Here is a 25,274-nt window from a genome sequence, read left to right on the forward strand (position 1 = left end):
TCTTAATGATTACAAAATGTAAGTTGACCTTTAAAGCTATGCCTGAGTAGTTCCTTTCATCAATCAGTAGTAGACAAGTTTGAGGTTCATTATTGTCTGCTATCGTCTGCTCATTAATGTTTGTGAGCCTGTCTTTTATTTAACACTTACCTTGATTTTTGCTTTTTTTAACTTTTACACTGAGTAGTCCTTAACCAGATAATGCAACATATGCTCTTACTTTTCATACATTCCTATAATGAATATATTGTGCCTTGCAACCTAGCTGTTACATGCTCTCTTAGCTTAATTCAGTTAATTCTTACAGCAGCATGTGCCTTGATGTTGCTGACTCTAGCAGTTTGGGATGGTGTGTAGATGGTGCAAGGAGAAGGAGCAAGATGTTAGATTTGGTAACCTGATTAAAAGTTAGGGAAAAGAATGACCACTTGACCTCCAAAGTACAGTGGTTACTAGAAGGATCAGTTTCACAAAAGTAGTGTCATTGATTTTTCATACTCACAGAACTTGCTGGTCAATGCAAAGTGGAGTTGTTAGTGTGTACTGCATTGTTTTACCATCAGCTTTAGGTATTTCTGTCTCAGTGACTGATGGACCACTGTTCATCTTCAGTCTCTTGTGATAAGGCAATCTGAACTTCTAATTAAAAAGCGAAGAACCAATGTTCGCAAAGTTCGCAAAGTAATAAGACTTGAAAATAAGAACGTTTTATGTTTCTTTGTCCATTTATTCAGTGAAAGTGGGTTTAGGGGAATGAAACTGAGGTGTACTTGTACAATCTTTAATCTCTAACTTTTTAAAAAATTCTAGGTCTTCATTGGTAGAAGAAAAGAAAACAGAAAAAAATTCTACACAGTGTCAAATGAAAGAGTAAGTCTTGGTGACAGAGGTATTTAGAGTAAAAAAAAAAATCTGATATTTGGTATGAACATGTGTAAATGTAGTAATGTTAGCAATGTAGGTCTTTGTTTACGGTAACGTAGCCCTTATTTAAAATAAACTGTAATTTAGGAGGGGAGGGTAGTGAAAGCATTTTGCTTTTCATTTTTATGGTTTTGGACTTGTTCACTGTACAACAGAATGAAAAGCAGATTCCAGAGTCTGTATTGACTAACTTGTGTATAGGTTACATTGCTGAGTGGTTAAGTCATTGAAGATCTGGCATACAGAGCAGCAAATTAGAATGCTGACAAAAGTAATCTTTTTGCTTGGTCTCTTAAAATTGTAGACAGGAAGAGAAAAGTACTCAGGATCATGAAGAGGAAGATGAGGAGGAAGAGGCAGAGAATGGGGAGGACAGTCAAGATGGTCCACTTCTAGTTCCTCGTGTGAAAGTAGCAGAAGACGGTTCAATTATTCTGGATGAAGAAAGGTAAATCTCTGCCTGACTCATGGACAATATGTGCTAGATTGCTACTTCATTTGTAAAGAGAACAGTTATTTTGGATAGGGAGAAACATGAATGTATTAATATGATGAAAGTTGAGCTATCCTGATTAAGAAAATAGTGCAAATATGTGTCAAAATATGAGCAAGAATTATCTTATTATGTGTCTTAGTAGTGGCTAAATTTCTCTGAGAAACGTGGTTTTGGAGAAGGATACAAAGGAGGGTACCATGCTTTGTTACAGGAAATAAAATTTGTCAGTATTTGTCACACTTCCAGATGTGTCCTATCTAGTTCACTTCTTTGATTCTCACAGTTTCAATAATCTGCTCATTGTTGTTTAGATGTCAATATGATTTGCTCTAGCTTTATCTCTTCCATGTTGCTGCTCTGTTCAGCTGTCAGTGCTTTCAGTAAGTTTGCTTAGAATATGACTTTTAAAAGTATTAGGCTACCAAATTACTGGGTTCTCAAAATGCATTATTACCATGAGGTTTAGGCCATGATGTAAAAGAATTTAGAGAGGCCATTGTGTGGTTTTGCAAAATAAATTCTCGGATATTAAAAAGACAGTCTTTTTTTGGCAGGTATTTTAATTTTATCTGTTTGTACTAAATCTTATAAAAATGGAAAAAAACAAGTTTATAAATGCCAACTATATGTCTTGCTAGTGATATTGTCATATAAGTCTCTTTCTGTGTTTGCTTTTCCAGTTTAACTGTAGAAGTTCTAAGAACTAAAGGTCCTTGTGTTGTAGAAGAAAATGATCCTATCTTTGAGCGTGGCTCTACAACTACGTATTCCAGCTTCAGGAAAAGTTTTTACACCAAACCATGGTCAAATAAAGGTGAGAATACTTCTGGTTTCACGTTTTAAGTGTGCAGAAAAAAATATCTGTTTCTACCAATACTTTATATTTGATGCATTTTATTCCCCATGAAGTTGATGGATCTGCTTAAGTGTGACATGGTCTCAACCCTGGAATTCTTTGCAGCAAGCAGAGCTTTGATGTTTGCTATGAAAATAGGCAAATTAAAAAAAAAATAAAAAATCCAGTGCCTTTTGTAGGGTACCCATGACTGCTTCTGTCACAGATGTTGAAATGGTAGCGTGCTTTATCAGATGTGTAATTTTGCATGAACTTGCCATCACTGTCGGTAATCTGAAAGTTATCTATCTATTTTTTTTAAGTTTGAAATTTGTTTTTAAGTGTGTGTGTGTTTGTATGCATAACTATTTTATTTATTTGTTTCCTCCCAGAAACAGACATGTTCTTTTTAGCTATCAGCATGGTAGGAACAGACTTTTCCTTGATTGGACGATTGTTTCCTCACAGAGCCAGATCAGAAATTAAGGTAAAGATTAAGGCACTTAAATCAACTGATTAAAAATATGTTTTCCCCTTTTTTTGTTTATCTTTCTCTGTTACTATGCTTCCTATTGGTATTGGTAATTTTAATGCTAATTGGCTCTGTAGCAGTGGTTTTAATAAATGTTTCCAGGAGGTGGAAACATAAAAGTAATCTAGTAAATCTAACATGTCTAGGCAGTTTGTCTTGATTTTATTTTAATTGAAAAATGCTGATAAACATATTGGATGTTTGATGAAGCTCTTTTGTGTTACCTCTTTCTTGGTATGCAGCTGGGAAAACCTTCTGTATTTCAGACTATGCTTAGACTGGAAGCAAGGACAAAGATGTCGAAAAGAATCAGAAACTACGGCTGATATGTATTAATGAAAGAAAATAAACTTTAGCTTTTATATGAAAAACTGAATAGCAAACTGTGTTGGTTTTACCCGGGTGGGCGGCCGAGCTCCAACACAACTGCTCTCTCGCTCCCCCTCCTCAAAGAGGAACGGGGAGAAAATACGATGAAAAGGGTTCAAAGGTTGAGATAAGGACAAGGAGATCACACAGTAATTATCATGACAGGCAAAACAGACTCAGCATAGGGAGACAGTAATAGGTAATAAATCTTACTAACAAGATACAGAAGTGAGAAACAAATGAAAGAAACCAGCACCTTATCCCCCATCCACCGTCCTCCACCTCCTCCCCCTGAGCGGCGCAGGGGAATGGGGGAAAAGGGGTTATGGTCAGTCTATAACACTTCTTTGACGCTCCTTTTTGGTCACGCTCATCCCCTGTGCTGTGGGGTCCCTCACACAGGATGCAGTCCTTGATGAACTGATCCGGCGTGGGCTTCCCACAGGCAGCAGCTCTTCCAGAGCTGCTCCAGATATGGGTCCGTACCATGGGGTCCATCCCTCAGGAGCAAACTGCTCCAACCTGGCTCCCCCATGGGCAGCAGCTCCTGCCAGGTCACCTGCTCCTGCGTGGGCTCCTCTCCACGGGCTACAGGTCCGGCCCACAATCTGCTCCGGCAGGGGTCTTCCACAGGCGGCAGCCTCCGTCAGTGCAGGGCCACCTGCTCCACTGTGGTCTCCTCCACGGGCTGCAGCGTGGAACCCTGCTCCAACGTGGTACTCCATGGGCTGCAGGGGGACATCCTGCTTCACCATGGTCCTCACCGCAGGCTGCAGGGGACTTCTGCTCTGGCACCTGGAGCACTTATCTCCCTCCTTCTTCACTGACCTAGGCCTGCAAGGTTGTTTCTCACTCTTCTCACTCTCCCAGCTGCTGTGTGTCACAGCATTTTTTTCCTGACTTAAATATGCTCTCACAGAGGTGCAAAACAACATCGCTTATTGGCTCAGCTCTGGTCAGCAGTGGGGCCCTTCCCAAACATGGGGCAGCTTCTAGATCCTTCTCACAGAAGCCACCCCTATGGCCCCCTGCTATCAAAAGCTTGCCACATAAACCCACTACACAAACTTACGTTCTGTCAGCGTGCTTGCAAGTTTTTACAACTTTAGTTTGTAGAAAATTTTGTTGCATTAAATAAGGCTTACTTTGATCTTCTGTATTTTACAGTATCTTGTTGCATTTCTTGCTTACTGAAAAGGACTTTTTTTTTTTTTTTAGAACAAGTTCAAACGTGAGGAAAAAGCAAATGGATGGAGGATAGACAAAGCTTTCAGTAAGTAAAGGAAGTGTACCCCACCCTACAGCGAGTCATTTATGTGCTAGTCATCTTTCTTCATTGTCATTTTTGTGTTTTGCCTTGCTTGAATTAATTATGACCAAGGTTCTTGGTCATAGGTGAGTTTAGAAGCTGCGGCATATTAAGTTTTTTTGAGAAATAAGGTTGACAGTTATGGTTATGTTTATTTTTTTTAGTTTTCTGAAACATGAGATTAATATACCCTTTTCCATATGCATTCAGTTCATTATTGTAATTCATGATAATTTTTAGCACAGTTACTAATTGTGAATTGCTTTGAGAATTTTTAAATGTTTTGTATGTTATCTGAATGAGATATATAAATCTTGAAACAGCATGTTAATATATGTTAATATATTTTGTGATACTATGGTGAGTACTGTGACCTTTTTACTGTCTGTTTTTTAAAACCAAGTTGCTGTAATCTTTTTTTTTTTTTTTTTTTACCTCTAGTGCCTGGTCAGGTGATGCAGAAATTATTTTCAAAAGATTCTTTGTTTAAACATATATAACATCTGTATTTTAGGCCATAACATGTACTACTGAGCATTTCACAAAGTAAAAACTTGGAAAAATTCTCACCTTTAATTTTTTTTATTTCTTTCCTTTAATCTGTTAGAAGAAAAGCGGCCCTTTGATTTTGAATTGTTTGCCCAGCTACTTGAAAAAGTCTTGGCAGATGAGGAAAAGAGGAAGCAAAAGACAGTTAGAAACCAGAAGCCAAAGGAAAAGAAACCACCAAGGCCTCGTAAGAAGCCAAAAGGTATTTCAAAAGAGTGCTTGAGTGCTCTTAAGAGCAGTGGTCAGTAATATGTTGCTAGCATAAATAAAATCATGTAGCGAATCTCTTCCTTTCCTGTTCTAGACAGGAGAGAGAGAATTCTCTAGAGGGAGAGAATCCTGGCTTCATAGCGTATTTATTTTTCAGATGTAGTTCATTAATGTGCAGGGTGGTAATCATAGAATCGTTTAGGCTGGAAAGGACCTTCTAGATCCAACCTTCATCATGACCTACCAAGTTGCATCTCTAAACCGGGACACTAAATGCCACGTTCACACCTCTTAAATACCTCCAGGGATAGAGGCACTACCACTTCCTTAGGCAGCCCATTCCAATACTTGACCACCTTCTCAGTGGAAAATTTGAAAATTTGAAATTCTGAAATTTGCTTTCAGAATCCTTGGGGCAAAACCATATTTTGGCATGTTCTGTTACTTTTTAATTACATTTTTCTTACATTTTAAACCGATTTTAAAGATTCCGTTTTCCCTATACTTAGTTTAAGTCACAAGTCTGAATGATTCTTTTTTTCTTCCCTTCAGGGAGTCTTGTAGAAATTGTTTTATTTCCCGGTCTGTTCAAAATTAATGACAAAGATTCAATTTTATTACTATTGATCACAATATAGTATCTTATTATTTCTGTAACTGTGAAAGATTCTTTCACAAATGTGCTTAAATGAAAAAATGCATGTACTGACAGTAGTTTACAAGTTCAGTGCTGATTCTGAGTTTTTTTTTTTAATATTTTGTCCATAAAAACACATTTGTTTGTAAATAGTATTGTGGAACAAACAAAAAGAACAACCCTTTTAAGGAGTATGCTAACTAGGAAGCAGCATTTCAATTAAATTCTTAAAATTGATGCAGCTGTTTTTCCATAGCCTCGATTTCAGATTTGATTAAGTAAAATCTTCCACTGAGAAGGTCTTAAAGTTGTTTGTAAAAATTATGTTGATAAACTTTAATGGTAGCTTAAAGGTATTTTGTGGAAAGCTATATGTGAATGCTTTTCTACTTCTACTGCATTTTAACTTTCTTACTTAACAGGGGAACAAGTTAGTATACTACTAGTAAAAACGACGGGGAAAGGTGTTTGGTGGTTGTCTGATGTTCTGCATGAACTGAAGATGATGACAAAATGTTCTAGAAAAGGCAGGAAGAATTTTGGAAATGCCTTAAAGCCAGAACAGAGCTTATGAATTATTAGCTAGATAATAATTAAAGTTTCTTATGGAAAACAGGAATTATTAATTACAGTACATCTGTTGATCAAAATTACATTTTCCTGACATATTCTCTGTAACCATTATTACCTCTTTATACGGAGATACAAAAATTCTGCTTAGGAATAACAATATCTGTTTTTACTGGACTCAAAAATGAATACGTAACCTGGTCAAAAATATAGGAACAAGAATATTTGTGAAGTGTATTCTTTATTGCCTTTATACTTGTGGAAGTGTTGTCCCCTGTACAGAATGTGTTTTGTGTTTAGTGTTGAAGTAAATCTATGCTGAAGTGTTTCTGTTTTCTGGTAATATATTGACACTGAAGTATGAATTCACAAAATGTTACTAGTGAGAATAGCTTTAAAATGTATGACTCCTAATATTCTACTGATGTATTAACTGGGAACCACATTGTCTCAGTAGCAAAAGCTGCCAGCACAGAAACTCTTGATGATCAAGACGATCTGCAGGAGGCCAGAATTTCTGATGCAGAAACAGAAGCAGATGCTGTGACGGCTGAGAAGGAAAATGAAGAGTCCTTGGGCATTTCGGAACAGGCTGAAGAACAGGTTGCATTAGAGCCAGCATTTGCGAAGAAGAGAAAAAAAAGGAAGAGAAAGGATGATCCTGAAGAGGAAGTGGACAGTTTTCCAGAACAGCTGGCTGTCCCTTCAGAAATTGAAGAGGAAAGGAAATCCTCTAAAAAAAGTAAGAGGCAAAAGCACTTTAAATCTAGACACCAAATCTAGACTAAATATATTTTAGGTAACAACATTTTTCTTAAATCATAATAACTGGTAGTCATGCTCTGCTGGGATTTTTTTTCTTGTCTTAAATTAACACTTGCTTCACAGTAGCTAGGATACAAGAACTGAAATTCTTAAGCTGCTGCCCAGAATGTCAACATTTATTTAATTCTTTTTTATTAGCAGGAAAAAAAATGGAATGCGATACAAACACTGATGATCGTATTACCTGCAGAGAAGAATTGGACACTGTTATTGAAGAAAAACAAGATGGTCCTCCCACTAAAGAGGAGGAAAGATCGCAGTCCTGTTTACCAGTGGATGACATAACAGAGAGGGAAAGTGATCTCAGTTTATGCAGGTAATGTTTGTAGTGGAAAGCTTAGGAAAAATAAAAAGTGATTTGAAGTTTTTAGTTGTAATGTAGTTTTATTTTTTTTGTAATAATTCTTAAAATTTGTTCTTACTGTCACATTAAGTAGCAGAGAATGGGCAGTTTTTTAGATTCTAAGGACAGTGCTGGGTAAGCAGCTTTTAGTTTTTTAGTTTTTAGTTTACACGGTCAATATATTCTCTACCCTGATGCACTGTCCTTGGAAAATAAATTTACATTAATACCAAAGTTCTATCTAAAACTCCTTTCATCATGAAGTGATAAGGAATGGATGTTCATGAAGCCTGTTGGATTATCCTCACCTCTAATAATTTCTCTCAAAACGCTGCTTGGTAATGTTGTTAGGTATTGTTACTGCACACCTGGAATTTTTTCTATTTTTAATATATATTTTTGTTGTTGTTGTGGAAAAGGAAGGCTGCTTGGATTTTAGTGTTGAACTTGGGCAGAGAGGCAGACTTTTGTTTTCAATCTTGGGTATTCCTTTACTAGAAAAAAAACAACAACTTGTTTTGTTAAACTTTGATATGAAAGCAGTAAATTGAGAAAGTCATTATGAAGCTGTTAGTACTACTTGATCATTTGATATGCTCTATAACTACTCTGTATAGTCACACTGTAATTGTTTTGTTATTTTATACAGTTTCCCAGAAACTTTTATGTGCTTTAATTCCTCATTGGAAGTACATGAAAGAACAGTATTTGTCCTTGAGCCCAGCATAGTTACAGAAGATGAGGGAAAAAATCGTCTGCATACAGTGTTTATATCAGTAAAGTCTGTTTGTAAAACTATCTAGTCTAGAATACTCAGGTGAGATTTTAACATCTTGCATTGAAAAAGTACAAAAGTTGTTTTAAAGCTCACATCATGGGAATATCACTAGAATTTTTCAGATTCTCTGAAAAATGTAATTATTAAATATCAAAATTGCATACTGCTGTAAATATAAATTTTTATGTGGAATTTGATCTGTCTGTAAATAAAACTAGCTTTTTATCAGAGTACACTAATATTGTGTTTTTTATTGTGCTTTTATTGATTTCAGTTTTCAGGATAGCAATGATGTTATACTTGAAACAGAATCTGCTCAGCTGGGAACTGTAAATATCCCAGATGATATATCACAGGAAATCCAGCTTTCAAATTTGCCAGTTTCAAGGATTAGAAATGAAGAAAGACAATCTGAAGAAACTAGAGAAACAATGGTATTTTTATTTTTGTGAAATTCTGACTTCTTAAAATCTTTGTCTTTCTTGTTAAGTGTTTATATAATTCAAAGTTGCTTTTTGGTTGTGTTTTTTTTTTGTCATGCTTTTACCATCAGGAGTGAAAAAGGCAACAAGCTTGGGAACAACACCAAAATCTAAATATTTTCAGTGTTGTTAGCTTTAATGGGCTGTTATACTAAACTCGTTCAGATAGTATACTGCTCATGCCTGCCTTACCTTGCAGACAATTAAAAAAGCTGAACGCTTTGTTTATTCAAAACTAAAGCAGTACAACATCAAAAGTAAAGATGTACTGCTTTAGAGCAAGTTTCCATTGCTTGCTAGTGGAACACTGGCAGCTGAGCAGGATGATCATTGCATTGTTTGCGCTGCCTCAGAATGGAAACCTGTCTAAACTTTCATCTGCTGGTACTGGCTGGTTTGAGGTATTCCAGAAAAGGTAAGAAACTGGACCAAAATTAAGTGGTCTTTCTTCAGGTATGCTGTAATCAGTTCCATCAGTTTAGAAACTTCCTGAGATTGCATCTGACTTTTTTTCATAGCCTTTAGTGGGGCTTCTATTCATGATTTATTTGGCAGCTTTTTTTTTGCATTTTCCTTTACATTTGTTGTCAACTGCATGGTACAGCTGAGACTTCCTTACTTTAATTACTAACTTAGTAAAAAAAAAAAAAAAAAAGCATACTCTTCAGATTGCTTTAAGCTTCATGCATGTAGCTTAATGCATTGCACCCTTTATTATGATATAATTTATTATATCGTAATATGCATTTGCATCCATTATTATGTTCCTGTTCATCATCTTCAAGCTATTCTTGTTTTATAAAACCATTTTTTTCTATTGTTCAGCATTATTTTTTTTCAGGCTGGAGAGTCTTAACCTTATACTTCTCCTTACGTAGAGACTATTCTGTTCCTCTGATAATCATTCTACCCTTGTGCAGTCACGTTGGTTTTGTAACTTAATATACTGTTTGAAGACTTGTATTTGAGCAAATTAATTAATTTTTCTTTGTCTTTCTAGGACAAAGAACAATCTTATGACTAAACTTTACAGTGAGAGATTAGGAAATTTGAAGTATTAATGTTTACCTAAGGGAAATCATTCCTGCTTTGGCCTTTTAGATTCTGTTTCCTAAAGCAATGTCTTTGTCATAGTGGAAAACTAACTGCTTACAATCTTCACAAACAGTAAATACCCATGGTTGGGAATGTTAGAACAATGCAATCTCCTGATACTAGTTGGAATGATATTTATAAAAATCAGTGAACTGAACAGGGCAATTCTTTATATACATGTCTATCATATGGTACATAGTAGCCAATGTAGCTAAGCTCAGCTCTCTGTCCAATTACTTATGCTGTTTGGCATGAGAAAAGGTAAAAGTAAATGATTTTGAAAATCTTGATTGTCAGTTCTAACTGGCTTGGCCTGCTGTGGTTGATTTTCTTTACAAGTAATGTGAATAGAGATCTAAAATTAGAAATAACCAACTAGTAATGTGTGAAATGTAATTCTATCAATATGATTAAACAAATGAATACAGTAGAGAAATAGTGTTTGCATGCAGTAGATTTTTATCTTAATTCTGTAGATAGGTTCTGTAAAAACTTTACTGTAATTGGGATTAGTTTGCTCTTGTCACATCCCCCCCTTCCCCTCCGCCCCCAGGTTATGGTCCATATTCTTTGGGAAACTGGTTTAATACTAGACCTGGAAACTTACTACTAACCGATATTGCCTAAGGAGTCTGTTATCAGCTTCATTCAGTTAAAAGATGAAGTTACTTTGTGAGCGTTTCTTCTTGTTGTTAACTTACAGCAAAGAGTTCTTCATGTTTATCAATTTCCACATCATTTATTTTTCTTCTTACTTAGAACGAAGACACACATGACTTACATAGACGAGAGGAAGAGCAGAGTGCATCAGAAAGTGATTCTCTGCCTGAAATAATGTAAGTGGAATTAGATTAACTTGTGGGGGTACTTGTGCTAAACCTATATTGACTTCATTTGGGTGTAATTGTTTCACCGGAGTAGGTTCAACAACATAGTAGATTGTGATGATATTTTTTCATATTCAAGGAAGTTTTTTTTGATAGAAATTCTGATTGCTGAGGAGCAAATGATGCTTTGACTAAAACGTGATGTTTGGACATGAGAGAGGATTAACTGAGCTTAGAAAAAAGCTAGTCCCTCTACACTGAATAACAGCAAGAAACTTCTCTGAAGAAATGTTGTGATTTTATGGGTGAGCCTTTGTTGGGAAAGTTGATCTTAAAAAAGGACTTCACTGTATTCTCTGAAAATGGCATATGACCATCAGAGCTTATTAGCTGCACACAGCCCGTGTGCTATATTGAAACCTTCCTGACTGGAAATTTTTGCTCTTTGGAATTTGAGAGAGTAAGCTGAGACATACCTTTCCAGAAGGTACCCCAGCTCTGTCTCAGCTGCACTCCTTTATGAGGTTAATCTTTGTGACTATTTCTATACTTATCTATGTAACTGAGCAGTGATGTTTAAACAACTCTGTGCTCAAAGTTTCCATTCTATATGATCAGAGATGTAATAATCAATGGTATAATTCTTTAAAGTTGATTTTTGAGATGGTCTACTAGTTTATGCTAAGGTAGAAACTCTTTTAAATATGAAAGTTTCATGCTTCTTCTGTTAGCTTACTGATGGGCAACTCACTTGTAAAGGCGATCAAAGTTTCATTTACCCAGTCCTGGGAAGAGGATAAGAAAAAGTAGTAGTTTCCAATCTAAAGATTATCACTCATCTGTAGGGCTCTGGGAAGTAGCGTCTGAATCCTGAGATTCTGTATTGCAATAGTTAATAGGATACAGAGATTGATACATATGCCCCATTCTTCAACAATGTGTGGTACTGAGCAGTAGGACAGAGTTTGTCGATAGCAGTTCATAGTTCTTGAGCAGGGTAGCTTTGAAAGGGGATAGAGGGACAGAAAAAGGGATTAGCAAATTTTGTATGTCAAATAGATCTACTGTACTTTGGAGCAGACTTGTTGTCTCTGTTGAATTCAGTAAGCCTGTTCACACTGGTGTCAACTGTGAATCCCTAAAAGAAGTATTCCTATTTATTGAGAATCAAGAAATGCTTCCTTCAAGTATTTTTAAGTAGATTGCACTGAAGGCCATCAAAGGTATTAAAGTTTATTTGAGATTCTGTGCTTAAAGTAGTAATGTATATTATATTTTTCTGCTATTACAGTTTTCTTCAGTTTATTGGTACTACCAATGCAGTTTGTGCTGCTCTTAAAGTACGTCTTGGACCATGTAGTGTTTTAGTAATAGTAATATAAACTACCCCTTTTTATGTCTTAAGTAAAACTGAAAAGCCAGCAGAGAGAGGACACTTGCAAAGACCTAAACCCAATTTCACAAGATCCTCAGGAAAGAAAGAAGCAGCAAACCAAGAGAAAATGGAGGCCGAGACTTCCTCTCCAAAACTTGTGAATACAGCTGAAAAGGTCAGAAAGAGAAATGTTCCTTAATATGCTATGCACTTGTTGCTGTATCCATTTTGATGAGTGCTGATCCTGTAGACAAACTGCAGTGTAGTACATAAAATTCTGAGAACTACCTCTGAGGTATCTATCTGTGCATTTGACCAAGATTTCTTGCCTTTTTTTTTTTTTTTTTGGGACCACGTTAATTTTCTTCATAATAGCTTGTGTAGTGTTCTATTTTTGGATTTGTAATGAAAATAGTGCTGATGGATGTTTTAGTTATTGCTGAGCACTGCTTATACAGAGTCAAGGGCTTTTCTGTTTATTGAACTGTCTGCTATAAAGTAGGCTAGAGGTGCATGAGAAGCTGGGAGGGACATAACCAAGACAGATGACCCCAGCTGACCAAATAGACATCCCATACTGCAGGACATTGTGCTCAGCATCAAAGTACTGGGAGGTGTTTGCCAGGGCTGCTGCTGTGGAGGGACTGCCTGTGCATTAGTCGCCTGGTGCTGGACAGTTGAGTTTTGCATCCCTTATTTTTTCTTGGTTTTGATTTTCTTTTGTTTACTTTTTTGATGCATGAAGCTGTATGTCAACCTGTGAGTTTCTTAACTTTTACCCTTGCGATTTTCTTCCCCTCCATCCCTCTTGGGGGAATGTGAGTGGCTGTGTTAAACCACACCTCCTCTTGCCTTAATTACAGTGCTCTGAGCAAGACAGTAGAAGAAACAGAGATGAAGTCACAGAATTGGAGAATATGGATTTGGATACGAAATCTGAGTAAGTATTGAGACCACTTTTCCAGTTTCATTAGTATTAACTCTGTCTATAATTGTTACTTCATTCTGCATAGTGCTGTTATAAAAAGACAACAGTGAAGTCAAAAACTTAATATGAATCTTAAAATCAACTTTGGCATTTTCTTGGATGATTCCAGTAATGGTACTACAGTAGAAGATACATGCTGCTTTTCTGGGAAATCGCAGAAAGTATTGCTTTATAAAGTACCAATGTTATTTGGAATTTGGGTGGAAAAAAAGGTGATAACAATAGCTTGGCTATTCTCCCACCTCATCTACCAGTTGATGGCTCCATTTCTGACACTTGCTGGAGCAGGAGTGGCATGTAGTCTGTTTGGGTTCCTCACTTGTGTGATAACTTCATCTCTTTCAATAACTAGATAAATGAAATTTTCACACCCTTAAGACTGAATATAGTTTGGTATTAATGTGAAGGAACTTGCATATTATATGCAAATCCTTCTAAGAACAATTCAATGTAATATTGAGTTGTAAAGAAAAGTAAAGAAAGTTGCACAACTCATTGAATATAAGGCTTGAATATTTGAATATAAGAATAAATTTCATTGTTTTGAATCCTTTGTGCAGAGAGCCTGAGAAAACTGTAATTGGAATGACAAGAGTTAGAGGATGTCGACAGAGATTTAAACCTAATGTTACAAGAGCATCTGGAAGGAAAGAGCCTGAGAACAGTTCAGGAAATGATAAAATGTCTCATCCAGAGTCTGAGGAGGGAACTAAAAAGGTACTTTGTGGAGTAAGATAACTGGAAATAATATGTTAGCTAGAAACCTGTTGGGCAACATTCTTTTTTATTATTTTTAACTTATTTTTTTCTTTTTCTGAATATGACCAGGAATCAGCACTTATTTAACCAGTAGTGACTACGATTACTGTGTAGGGACCTCAGCTTAGCTGGGAGATTGTACCATAAATAGTATATGCCAGTAATCTCTCATGTCCTACAGCAAACACAGCTTTGTTTGTCTGAACTAGATTTTACTGCACCTTTCTGACTGTGTGAAATGTAGTGTGTAAGAGTCCGTATCTGTCATGAGAAACCCATTTTGCATCCTGTTAAGGATGGTTACCTGATGTATTATTAAGTGCAGCATTACCTAATGGAAAATAATTAATGTTTTCATGTTCTATTTCTATTCAGAATATTGACCAAAGTAATAGGTCTGATACTACCAGTGGAGAAGCTGCAGAAAAAGATGATAAAATTGTGGAGACAGTGTCTCAGTAAGTATGTGAAAAATGAAACAAACAAACAAACAAACCAGCAACATGTTACTTTCCAACAACTTGCTGTACTTCTCATGTCTGGTAATATTACATAGTATGGTAGTTATAGAAGTTTCTTGAGAAATTTCTGCAATGAGATAGAAATTGAGGGAATCTTTTTTTCTTTATGCATGAAATCAATTAACCATTTTTGTGTATAAAGCAGTGCTTTTAAGTGAAACATCAATCATGATGAATGCAAAAAAAAACAGGAAAGCTAGTCCTTTAAAAACTATAACAAGCTTTCTTTAATAGCTTTAATAATGAAGTATCACCATTTCAGTGGCAGAAACTGAGTATTTAAACAACACTAATCAGTGCTTATTCTTAAAGTGTCGTTCTTAAATCACAGAATCATGTAGAGACCTCTAAGATCACCTAGTCCAACCTATAGCTAACACTAACAGTCCTCCACTAAACCATATCACTAAGCTCTACATCTAAATGTCTTTTAAAGACCTCTGGAGATGGTGACTCAACCACTTCCCTGGGCAGCCTGTTCCAATGCCTAACAACCCTTTCAGTAAAGAAGTTCTTCTACTATCCAACCTAAATATCCCCTGGTGCAACTTCAGGCCTTTCCCCCTCATCCTGTCACCAGGCAAGTGAGAGAATAAACCAACCCTCACCTCACTACAGCCTCCTTTAAGGTTCCTGTAGAGAGTGATAAGGTTGCCCCTGAGCCTCCTCTTCTCTAGACTGAACAATCCCAGCTCCCTCAGCCACTCCTGGTGAGATTTATTCTCCAGACCCCTCACCAGCTTCCTTGCCCTTCTTTGGACACAGTCCAGCATCTAAAGTGTTAGGTGTCTTTCACAAGTGGGGAAAAAGTCTAGTGTGGACAATTTTATGTGAAGGTAAATTAAGAAGTATTTCCTTTATTTCTGTTCAGTGGAGAAATGACAGCTGTAGTGTAAGAGGAGAAATGTGTTTTATAAGAGATTGAAAAATACTAAAAGCTTTTTCTACTACTTCGTAAAGGGGAAGATAGCAGTGTAGAGGACAGGTAAACTGGGTTTAATCAGGTAGAAAAATAATTCATCGGTTGCTTCTTTCATCATGAATCTTGCTATATAACTTGGCTCTCAGGGTGTAAATGCATAGAAGCACCTGGTAGTTGTAGGTGCATCTGATATAAATAATTCAAAGAATATATTATGTCAGTAAGATTATGGAATGTTTATGATTTAAACATGTCATACCCTTCATTAAACTAGGTGCATTTGCCCCTAAACCAGATACTAAAGAATATGAGAAGAGCCATTATGGGTCAGGAAACTGTCTAGCGTGGTATTCTGTCTTCAATGGGGAAAGACAAAGATAAATTAATAAATTCTTACTTCTCAAGTACTTTTTCAGTCTAAGACAGACACTTCCAACTTCATTGTTTCATGAACTTAGGAATGCATAGCTCCACTTCTAAGAAAGTGTGTCTTAATAAATGCTTGAAAAAGGAAAATATCATTTCTTTGGAACTCTTACAGTTTTAAATGTCTTAGATACTTACAGATCTTATATATTTTTCCAGGTCTAATGAAATAACCAGTTCACAAGAAGACAGCAAACTGAGTGTTCTGAAACCAACACCTCTAAAGAGAGGCCGAATGCAGAGACCAAAACCAAATCTAGGCAGAACTGTTGCACGAAAAGATGACCGATCACATGAAAAAGATGCTGAAGAGGAGAAAGCTGAAAATGGAGAAGTAGAAAAGGGTGTGATACACCATAGAGATGAAGACAGTGGTTCGTGCCTCAAAAGTGTAAGTTTCTTGAACAGCTGCATATACTGCATAGGTTTTTGCGGGGACCCAAATAGGAGCTTTTCGTAATAAATATCTAGGTGCTTAAATTGTAAGCCTGGCATTTGTGTAACAAATTCAGGATAAACTGAATTGTCATAGAATTTTCTAACTCCTGCATTTAGATTCTGTTTTGCGTGGAGAGAGAGATTATATCTCGCATTGTTGTGTTATGGGTGATACAGCTGTGAAAAGAGAAGTGTGGTATAGAAAGCATGGTCTTGGAAAAGAGACCATTTCAGGTGGAAAGTATACAGAAAAATAACATTTTTAATTTTTAAAGTATAAAGTGGTTTCAGTTGAATGCATGGGAAGTGAGGGATCTTTTAGAGCATTTTTGTAAGAGCTACTGAAAAATAACCTTTTGTCCTCCTGCCCTTCTAAAGCAGAGGTTGGCCAAATCTTTTTCCTTAATTGAGTGAAACTTTTATTCCCCATAGGATGTTCATGAAGACCTACAGCCATGCATCATGATGTTAGAAAGGGATGTTTCAGTAGATTCTGAGGTGAACTCATTACGTACAAGGCAGTGCTCCCAAGAAAAGTCCTCAGAAGCTGGAGGCTGTGAAAGTGAAAAGGGATCTTCAGATGACATGAAAGTTGTTTCAGATTTCAATGCAGGGTAAGGTTATTTTTTAAATGGAGTAAAGGGATTGTTCAAAGCCATCAATATCTCTAGGCATTCCATGCTTTTACATTCAACTCTAGAATCAAATACCTTGTCACAGATATAAAACTTGCTTTTAATCAGGATTACACTATACTTAAACAAATAAAACAAAATCCAAAAAGTCATGGTGATTCCAGTTTTCAAATAAATATCTAAACGTTACTGAATTCCTGTGCTTATCTTATCCGTGTTGGTTCTACCAGTACATCCCCGTATCCTTACGTAAATCCCCAAGTGTAGGGGTCGGCTTCCTATTAAGCTGTCCGTAGAAAATAATAAATAAATAAATCTATTGTGTAGTTCTGGACATGATGAGACAAAGAAAGGAATTTTTAAAATATTTACGTTCCTCTTAGAGTGTGACTGGAAGTTGCGGTTGTTCTGAAACCGAACATTAAAATCCTGTATCTTATAAATAGGTCAGCAAAGATACGTTCTTTTTTCACAATGTCGATAACTTTGCTGTTGCTTTGAGAAAGTTACTGTGTTTTATTTGGCTACTGCAGTGGACAAAACTACATACGAGTATGTAACATATGATTTGGAGAACTAGTGCTGTCCCATGCTTTTGACTGTTGTTCTTTTTGCTTTCACAGGGAGTCTGGTCCTGAGAAGCAAGAGGAAAAAAATGTTGCTTCGTCAGCACGGCTACTGAGGAGTCGATTCCAGAGACCAAAGCCAAATTTAAGAACAATAACTAGTAGAAAGGAAGTACTGGATGTAAATAAAGATGTATCACAGAAGCATAATAGCGAAGAAGAAAGTTTGATGCAGTGTGATGGTGAATGTGGTAGCCTGCCTGACACAGATGTAAGGCTTTTCTTTTTCCCCCTTTTAGTTGGATTTCAGCTTTTGAGTTTATGGAACTGAAAGAAACATCTGATGATTTAAAAACAAAACAACACTTTTTTTACTTCCAGAAAGCTGGAAAATGTGAAGTCCTGCAATCATTGGAATCCTTAGGAAAGGAAAAATCATTTGGCCCTCTGGATGCTTCTGAGAGGCAAAGTTGTAAGTCCCCACAGACACTTTCAAGATCAGAGGATGGTGAATTGAAGTCTTACCTACCTGTAGAAAAAGATGGGACCTCAACTACTACTGTTGGGTAAGGGCGTAGCTAGTCAGTTTCATTCTTCATTTAAAACACAGGCATTTTAAAAGGAAATCATTGTGTTGATGGATTTCTAATTGGCAAATAAAGTCTAATAAAAATACTGAATGAGGTGTCAGCTCTCATAGTAGCAACACTAGTTATATTAAAACTCCGTTTATTGGTATTCTAAGCATTAAATTAATGAGCATTAATTTTAGGATCATAGAATGGTTTGGGTTGGAATGGACCTTTCAGGATTGTCTTGTTCTAACTGCCCTGCCATTGTCAGAGTCATTGTCCACTAAATCAGGTTTCTCAAAGCCTCATCCAGTGTGGTATTTGAACACTTTTATGGATGGAGCATCCGCAGCTTCTCTGGACAAACCTGTTCCTGTATCTAACCACCATCATAGTAAAGAATTTCTTTTTAATATCTAATCTAAAGCTCCTCTCTTTTAGTTTAAAACTGTTAATACATGTTCTATCATTATAGACCTTGGTAAAGTCTTTCTCTGTTACAAGCCCCACTTTAAATGTTGAAAGATCTCCCAAGAATCTTTTACAGGCTGAACAACCCTAGAAACAACCCTAGAACTGTTTTTCTCCATAGGAGAGGTGCTCCAGCCCTTTGATTCATCTTTGTGGCCTTTCGTAAAGGAAGGACTGATTCCAACAGGTCCATATCTTTTGCTTTGGGTCCTAGAGCTGGGTTCAGTGCTCCAGGTGGGGTCTCACTAGAGCTGTGCAGAAGGGGAGAATCATCTTCCTCCACTTGCTGGCCATGCCTCTTAATGCAGTCCAGGACACGGTTGGTTTTCTGGGCTGCAAGTGCACACTGCTGGCTCATATCGAATTTCTTATCCCCAAGTTCTTCTCCATGGGGCTGTTCTCAATCAATTCAGCCCTAACTCTGTACAGATAGTGAGGATTGCCCTGACACAGGTGCAGAACCTTGGACTTGGCTTTGTTGAACTCCATGAGGTCTGCATGGGCCCACTTCAGCATGTCCAGGTCCCTGTGGATGTCATCCCTATCCTTCTAGAGGATCAACTGCACCACTCACCTGGTGTTGTCTGCAGACTTGCTGAGCGTACGCTCACTCCCACTGTCTGTGTCATTAACGAAGATATTAAGTGTTATTGCTCCCAGTATGATCTTTTAAGGGACAGTGCTTGTTACTGGTTTCCATTTGGACATTAAGCTGTTGATGGCAGCTCTTTGGATACGTGCATCCAGCCAATCCATCTAATAGTCCATGCATCAAATCTTTATCTTTTGTGTTTAGAGGCAAGGGTATTGGGGACTGTATCAAAGGCATTACAGATATCAAGGTAGATGACATCAGTTGCTTTTCCTTTATTGTCCAGTGCAGTCACTCCATTGTAGAAGGCCACTAGGTAAGTGAGGCATAATTTGCCTTTTGTGAAGCCATGTTGACTGTCTTACCACTTCCCTGAATTCCACATGTCGTAACATAGCTTCCAGGAGGATCTGCTCAGTGATCCTACCAGGCATAAAGGTGAGGCTGACTGGTTGGTAGTTCCCAGTGTCTTCTTTCATACCTTTTTTTAATTGTTATTATTTTTATTTTTTAAATGGATGTGGTGTTTCCCTTTTTCCAGTCACTGGGGACTTAGTGCCATGACTTTTCAAATGTGATGAGGAGTGGCTTAGCCAGTTCATCTGGCATTTCCCTCAGGACCCTGGGATACATCTCATCTTATGTCCCATGGACATCCACCTTCCTCAGGTGATCTTGAACCAGATCTGTGATGGGTGGGACTTCATTCCCCCAGACACTGGCTTGAGTTTCAGGGACTTGGGAGATGTGAAATGAGCAGTTGTCACTGAAAACTGAGATAAAGTGGAGCACCTCAGCCTTTTCCATGTCAGATTGATTCCCAGGTTCATCTAAAGGGGTATGATTTCTATTGTGTTTCTTTTCTGACTGATGTCCCTATAAAACCCCCTTCCTACTGTTGTTCTCATCCCTTGCCAAGTTTAGCTCTAGCTGAGTTTCAGCTTACCTGATCTGATTCCTACATTCCTGGGCAGTATCCTAGTATTCTTTTCAGTGTGTTTGTCCCTACTTTCACTGTCTGCATTTCCTTCTTCCTAGGCAGTATCCCAGTATTCTTACCATTCATGGTATTCATACCACAAGGTATGAAACCAACAGGATTTCAGTGATGGTGATCAGACTGTAGCTTTCCAGATGGACAGTATCTATCAGCTCCTGTTTGTCTCCCATGCTGTGTGCATCGGTATAGAGACACTTCAGATGAGTTGTCAACAGTCAACTTCCTGGTAAAATCTTTTTTTAGGCATTCATCCCTTCTCGTGTAGGTGCACTCTTTTACCTTATTGCTTGTGAGTATAGAGGAATTACAAGGCATTAACTCTTAATTCTGTTGTGGAAGAAATTAGGAGATGAATAGTTTGAAATTTTTGCTGAAACAAAGGTTTGTGTGTATAACTTACACTCAACAGAACTTTACGTTTATGTGATGTCTTTTAAAAACTAAGCTATGTTTTGCATGTTAATTTAATAAACCTGTGTTTTTAATGACATGCTTTTGTATTAAGTTTCAGATTTTTTTTTTATTATTTCTATATGACTTATTGATAGAAAAAATACAGCTCAAGAAGAAAGTAAACAAACACTTCTTCAACCTGTCCAGTTTGTGAGGGCCCGATTCCAGAGGTACAGGCCAAAATTGGGAAGAGCTGGTGGAAAGAAGGAATTACAGATATCAGAAGATAATGAAGGGGAGAACAAGTCTGAAGCAGATGAGTTGGAACTGCAAAAAGATGAGTCTGCCAGTCCTGTGTCTGCCGTGGTATGTCTGCGAAGAATAATTACTTTGCTTTCAAAAATGTGGCTCCAAGTTGCATGTTCTATCTTATGAAGTTGTATTAAAACATTTAAGTTGCATTCTCTGAGGTAGAGAGAACATATGATAAGAAAGAAATTCCCCGAACCACCATATGCTGAGGTTTTGTAGGTACAAGATCAGTGAAGTCTACAACTTGTAGTATTGTCTTCTGAAAACTGAGATCTTACTTTGCTTAGACTACATGATAAAAAAAAAGGTTTATGCACATTTAGGTAAATAGAATAAAAGTTTGTTCTATATAAAAATAGGTTTTTTTGCTCATTTCATCTTTTCTGTTTAGATTATTAAAATTTGTGTTGAGGAATCCAGAAAGCATCAAGAGAAGGCAGAGTGTAGGTATTTTTCTGTAAGAGTGAGTTAAGGTTTTATTAATTTTGTAAACTTCAGCTTCACCGTTATAGTGCCTGACACTTCTCTACTTTACACTGTGTGTCTCACAGACACTTTACAAGGCACTGTTAAAGGTACTGAAATCCTTGAAAGCCAATATAGTATCAACTCTCTGTATTCATTTTGTGGGTTGCACATGAATCATGTCATGGCTGTCTCTTTGTAGATTCTACTTAAATCTCAAACGTAGCTAAGCTTTATAAGAGTGACTCATTTTTTTTTGGAGCGGTTGTAGCTCTTTTTATTCTTGAACCCATGCAGAGCTAGTTTGGAATGCTTGTGTGCTGTATTCCCAGATCAGAGCATGAGCACACTTCCCCTGTTCCGGTGCACAGTAGTATATCACTCCCAGCTGAGAGAGTTGCTTGTGGTTTGGCTTGGTCTATTCTAGACCTTTGTGGCCTGTGAACCATGCATGTATATCTGCTTTGTCCTGCACAAATGCGCAGATTCATAGCTGGTCTGATGCTTTTCTATATTAATGAACCTGTCTCAGACCTGGAGAGATGATGGATGTGTTTGAGCGGTTTCTTCGTGGAACCAGTGTGGCAAATACAGAATTAAAACTAATGAACCCTTCAGAAACTGAGGTTATGTTGTGGTGTGTTGGATGTGTCTGTATCGTTAGTGAGAGCATCTACATTTCAAAGGTATTTTCCATTTGCAAAAGTATTTTTTTTCCCCTCATGCCTTGTATAATAGAGTTGATTGAATGCTAAATAGAAGAGTGCTACCCACTTGCTTGAGTGCTGTTGATAGTGTTTACGAGCCTAACTGTAGGTAGCCCAGGACTGAAAAGAGCTATGTTCCCACTTGCCTAGAAATTGCATTACGTACTCAGGAAGATTACTCTCTTATAAACATAGCATGATTTCTTTTTTTTTTGATTCAAACTGGGAAATTAATGCAGAGATGTACATGTAGTTTGTATTTTTATAAATGCACTTCTGTTTTAAAACCTTGTTTGATTCTCCTTTTTTCTTTGTGCTACATTGCATAATGTTTTTATTTTTACTGCAAATTGAAGGGTGAAAATGAAGCTGTATTGCATCAAGCAAATGTATTGAGCAATGAGGAACAGACAGCAAAGGAAGCGCCTCAGGTGCCGTGTATTTCTGAAAACATACTGCATGAACAAAGCAGGTGAGATTAGAGTTTAGCAAAAATCACATGTGAAAAGTTTTTATTTGTTGCATAATAAGACACTTTTGCAAGAGTCAATTCTTTTGTTCATTTTGAGCTGACTTTCTGTGATGCTTAGGTTTCAATGCCTACAGGCAGCTTTGTCCCATGTTTTCAGAGTACTATTTTTAATTAAGGTGAACTACTTGTCATTGGTTATCTGGCAAGTACTTGATCTTGTGGCTCTTTTGATGAAGCTTTTCTTTTACTGGGTTTGTATTCCATGTACAGTGGTCATACACATAACAGATAAATTTTGCAAAATATTATATTTGTCTTTTATTGATCCCAATGTGCTGTCCTATTTTACTGTCATTCTTGATAAATTATGGGTTTAAGCATGTGTTAGCATGTAGAATCTTTGTTGGTACGCTTAGCAACACAAATTTCTTGGTATTGAAAATGTATTGATAAGCCTTATTACTCCTTCTTACATGTTAACCAGAACCAAAAATGAGAAATTTGCTTGACAAAATATTTTCTTGATTTTAAGTAGGATACTATGTATTAGAATTTCTAATACTTTTGTGTTGATTCAAAACTTAATGAATGCAAAAATGCTATTTTCCTTCCCCAACCAAAGTCAAGCGATGCTATTTATTTTCTAAAAAATTTGTTTAAATACACTAGTGCTGAACAATCCACTTCCCAAGAAGGCAAGCTGGGTGCTCTGAAATCAGCACAGCTCATAAGGAATCGATTTCAGAGGGCCAGACCAAACCTAGGAAGAACATACCGTGAAAGAGAATCTCCAGTGGCACACAGTCTTGCTGCTCCAATTGAGGAAGAAGCAAATAAAGGAAAAAATCTTCCTGTAGCAGAAGACTCTGAGGAAACTCTTTCCTTAAAAGTGAGAATTCTGTCCAGATATTTCTTACTATACTTTCTGATGCTTGTCTTTGCACCAGCTGTTTTAGAGGCATCTGAATAAGCTGTTTTAAACCTATAAATTAATTTTGGACTGGTAAGAATTACATTCTTGTTTCATACTTGTGCTGTTACAAGAGGTTTTTTTTAAATTATGTATTAATGCCACATAATATGTGGGCTACTGTTACCAAATTTAAAGACCTGTCCTGCTTGTCCTTTAAACTTTTTGAAAATTCAGTCATGTACATTGTAAATGTTTACCTGTAGCACATGCTCCTTTTGCTAGGTTTCTTCTGATCCCCTTGGTGGTTGCTTATGAAAGACTATTTTTTCTAGTATATGTTTTATTAAATATCTCCTTTAAATGAACAAGGAGCAGTGATGTATGCCATAAACTGTTTGCTTAAAAACTTTCAAAGTTTTGTTTCAAATTGTCTGGATCATAACTTGCAATGCTTTATTTTACAGTTGATCTATTTTGTATTAATATATATATATATTTCCAATTTTAAGGATGACGTGGAAAGACTGTTGTTTGTGGGTAATTTGGCCAAGGATGACAGTCTAGACATGAATCCAAAAACTCTGTGGTCAGAAACACTCTATTCCCCTAAAAAATCACCGAATTGCCACAGCAAGGGAGATCAACATCTAATTACACATCCTATAGGGAACATTCAAGATTCCACCAAAAGGTAAAAATCCCTGTTGACAAAATAAAATATTCTTTAAAAAGCTGGTGTGTTTTTCCACTCGTTTCCATTCAACACTTGAATTTCTGAAGCGCAGGCTCTGAGCTGTTAGTTCTTAGATGCTATAAGCTGTGAAGGTCACTAGGTGGCATTCTTACGTGATTTAAAGAGTTTTTAGCAGATTTGTTCTCGAGGCCATTTTCCTTATAAGAAGGCATTTCACAAGTGGGAGTTTGAGCAAGTAGAGTTTCTGTCTCAGTTTCTTGATTCGACTAATACCCTCTTAGGTGCAGTGCAGTACACATGTGGATCCTTGAAGACTGCAGCGCAACTTGCCCTTACTTATAAATGAGAACATTGATGGGCTTGTTGTCTTAGATGTATTCTTAGTCTCTTCAATTATTTTTTTCAGGCAGAAAAATTCATGCAATTATGCGCAGTGACATGATCCTTTAGAAGGGATGCTTTTTATGTATGTGGCATAGAAGGCAGATAGTGCCATTCACAAACATTCATTTAACAATTGAGTTACATCTTTTGCTCACTATTTACTGATATGGAGCAACCTTGCATGAGTTCATTTTTCTATTCTCTGAAATCATATCCCACAGTCTTTATGCAAGTGCTCACAAGACAAGGGATTTGTTTGTCTTTTTTGCTTCTGTGATGGGGGGGAATTTTGCAGAATCACAGAATGGCTGAGGTTGGCAGGAACCTCTGGAGGCAGTGTGGTCCAACCTCCCAGCTCAAACAGGGCCACATGGAGCAGGTGGCCCAGGACCATGTCCAGATGGCTTTTAAAGATCCAAATCCAAAAGGAGGGAGACTCTACAGCATCTCCAGGCAGTCTGTGCCAGTGCTCAGGCACCCTCACAGTACGGAAGTGTTCCCTGATGTTCAGAGGGAAACTCCTGCATTTCAGTTTGTCCTGTTTGTCTCTTGTTCTATGACTAGACACCACTGAAAGGAGACTGATTCTTGTCATCTTTGTGGCTGTTTGCTGGGCTCTTTCCAGTAAGTCCATGTCTCTCTTGCACTGCAAAGCCCAGAACTGGACCCAGCACTCCAGCTGTGGCATCAACAGTGCTGAGTGAGGGAAGGATCACCTCCCTCCAGCTGATGGCAATATGTCACCTAATGCAGCCAAAGATGCCATGGGCCTTTGCAGGAAGGGCACATTACTGGCTCATGCTCAACTTAGTGATCACCAGAACCCCCAGGTCCTTCCCTGCCAAGCTGTTTTCCAGCTGGGTGGGACCCCAGCCTGTACTGGCTGTT

At 37.3% G+C, this 25,274-nt stretch overlaps 1 protein-coding gene across 7 annotated transcripts in view; it reads left to right on the top strand.

The window, feature by feature from the left end:
- Positions 1-25,274, top strand: part of BDP1 (BDP1 general transcription factor IIIB subunit) — a 56,807-nt gene that overhangs the window by 7,476 nt on the left and 24,057 nt on the right. For 5 of the 7 annotated variants that reach the window (XM_038169728.2, XM_038169733.2, XM_038169732.2 and 2 more), the window contains exons 4-25: positions 811-870; positions 1,229-1,372; positions 2,101-2,234; positions 2,648-2,742; positions 4,375-4,429; positions 5,073-5,216; positions 6,886-7,173; positions 7,395-7,572; positions 8,652-8,811; positions 10,714-10,790; positions 12,187-12,331; positions 13,020-13,096; positions 13,705-13,861; positions 14,279-14,361; positions 15,932-16,163; positions 16,643-16,824; positions 17,469-17,682; positions 17,793-17,977; positions 20,595-20,805; positions 22,280-22,395; positions 23,065-23,284; positions 23,818-23,999. In XM_038169728.2, the coding sequence (XP_038025656.1) occupies positions 811-870; positions 1,229-1,372; positions 2,101-2,234; positions 2,648-2,742; positions 4,375-4,429; positions 5,073-5,216; positions 6,886-7,173; positions 7,395-7,572; positions 8,652-8,811; positions 10,714-10,790; positions 12,187-12,331; positions 13,020-13,096; positions 13,705-13,861; positions 14,279-14,361; positions 15,932-16,163; positions 16,643-16,824; positions 17,469-17,682; positions 17,793-17,977; positions 20,595-20,805; positions 22,280-22,395; positions 23,065-23,284; positions 23,818-23,999 (3,339 nt within the window). The remainder of the gene's footprint in view (positions 1-810; positions 871-1,228; positions 1,373-2,100; positions 2,235-2,647; positions 2,743-4,374; positions 4,430-5,072; positions 5,217-6,885; positions 7,174-7,394; positions 7,573-8,651; positions 8,812-10,713; positions 10,791-12,186; positions 12,332-13,019; positions 13,097-13,704; positions 13,862-14,278; positions 14,362-15,931; positions 16,164-16,642; positions 16,825-17,468; positions 17,683-17,792; positions 17,978-20,594; positions 20,806-22,279; positions 22,396-23,064; positions 23,285-23,817; positions 24,000-25,274) is intronic. The other 2 variants (XM_038169731.2, XM_038169730.2) reach the window with 2 other exon arrangements.

This window comes from Anas platyrhynchos, chromosome Z, assembly GCF_047663525.1.
Source record: "Anas platyrhynchos isolate ZD024472 breed Pekin duck chromosome Z, IASCAAS_PekinDuck_T2T, whole genome shotgun sequence".
NCBI lineage: Eukaryota > Metazoa > Chordata > Aves > Anseriformes > Anatidae > Anas > Anas platyrhynchos.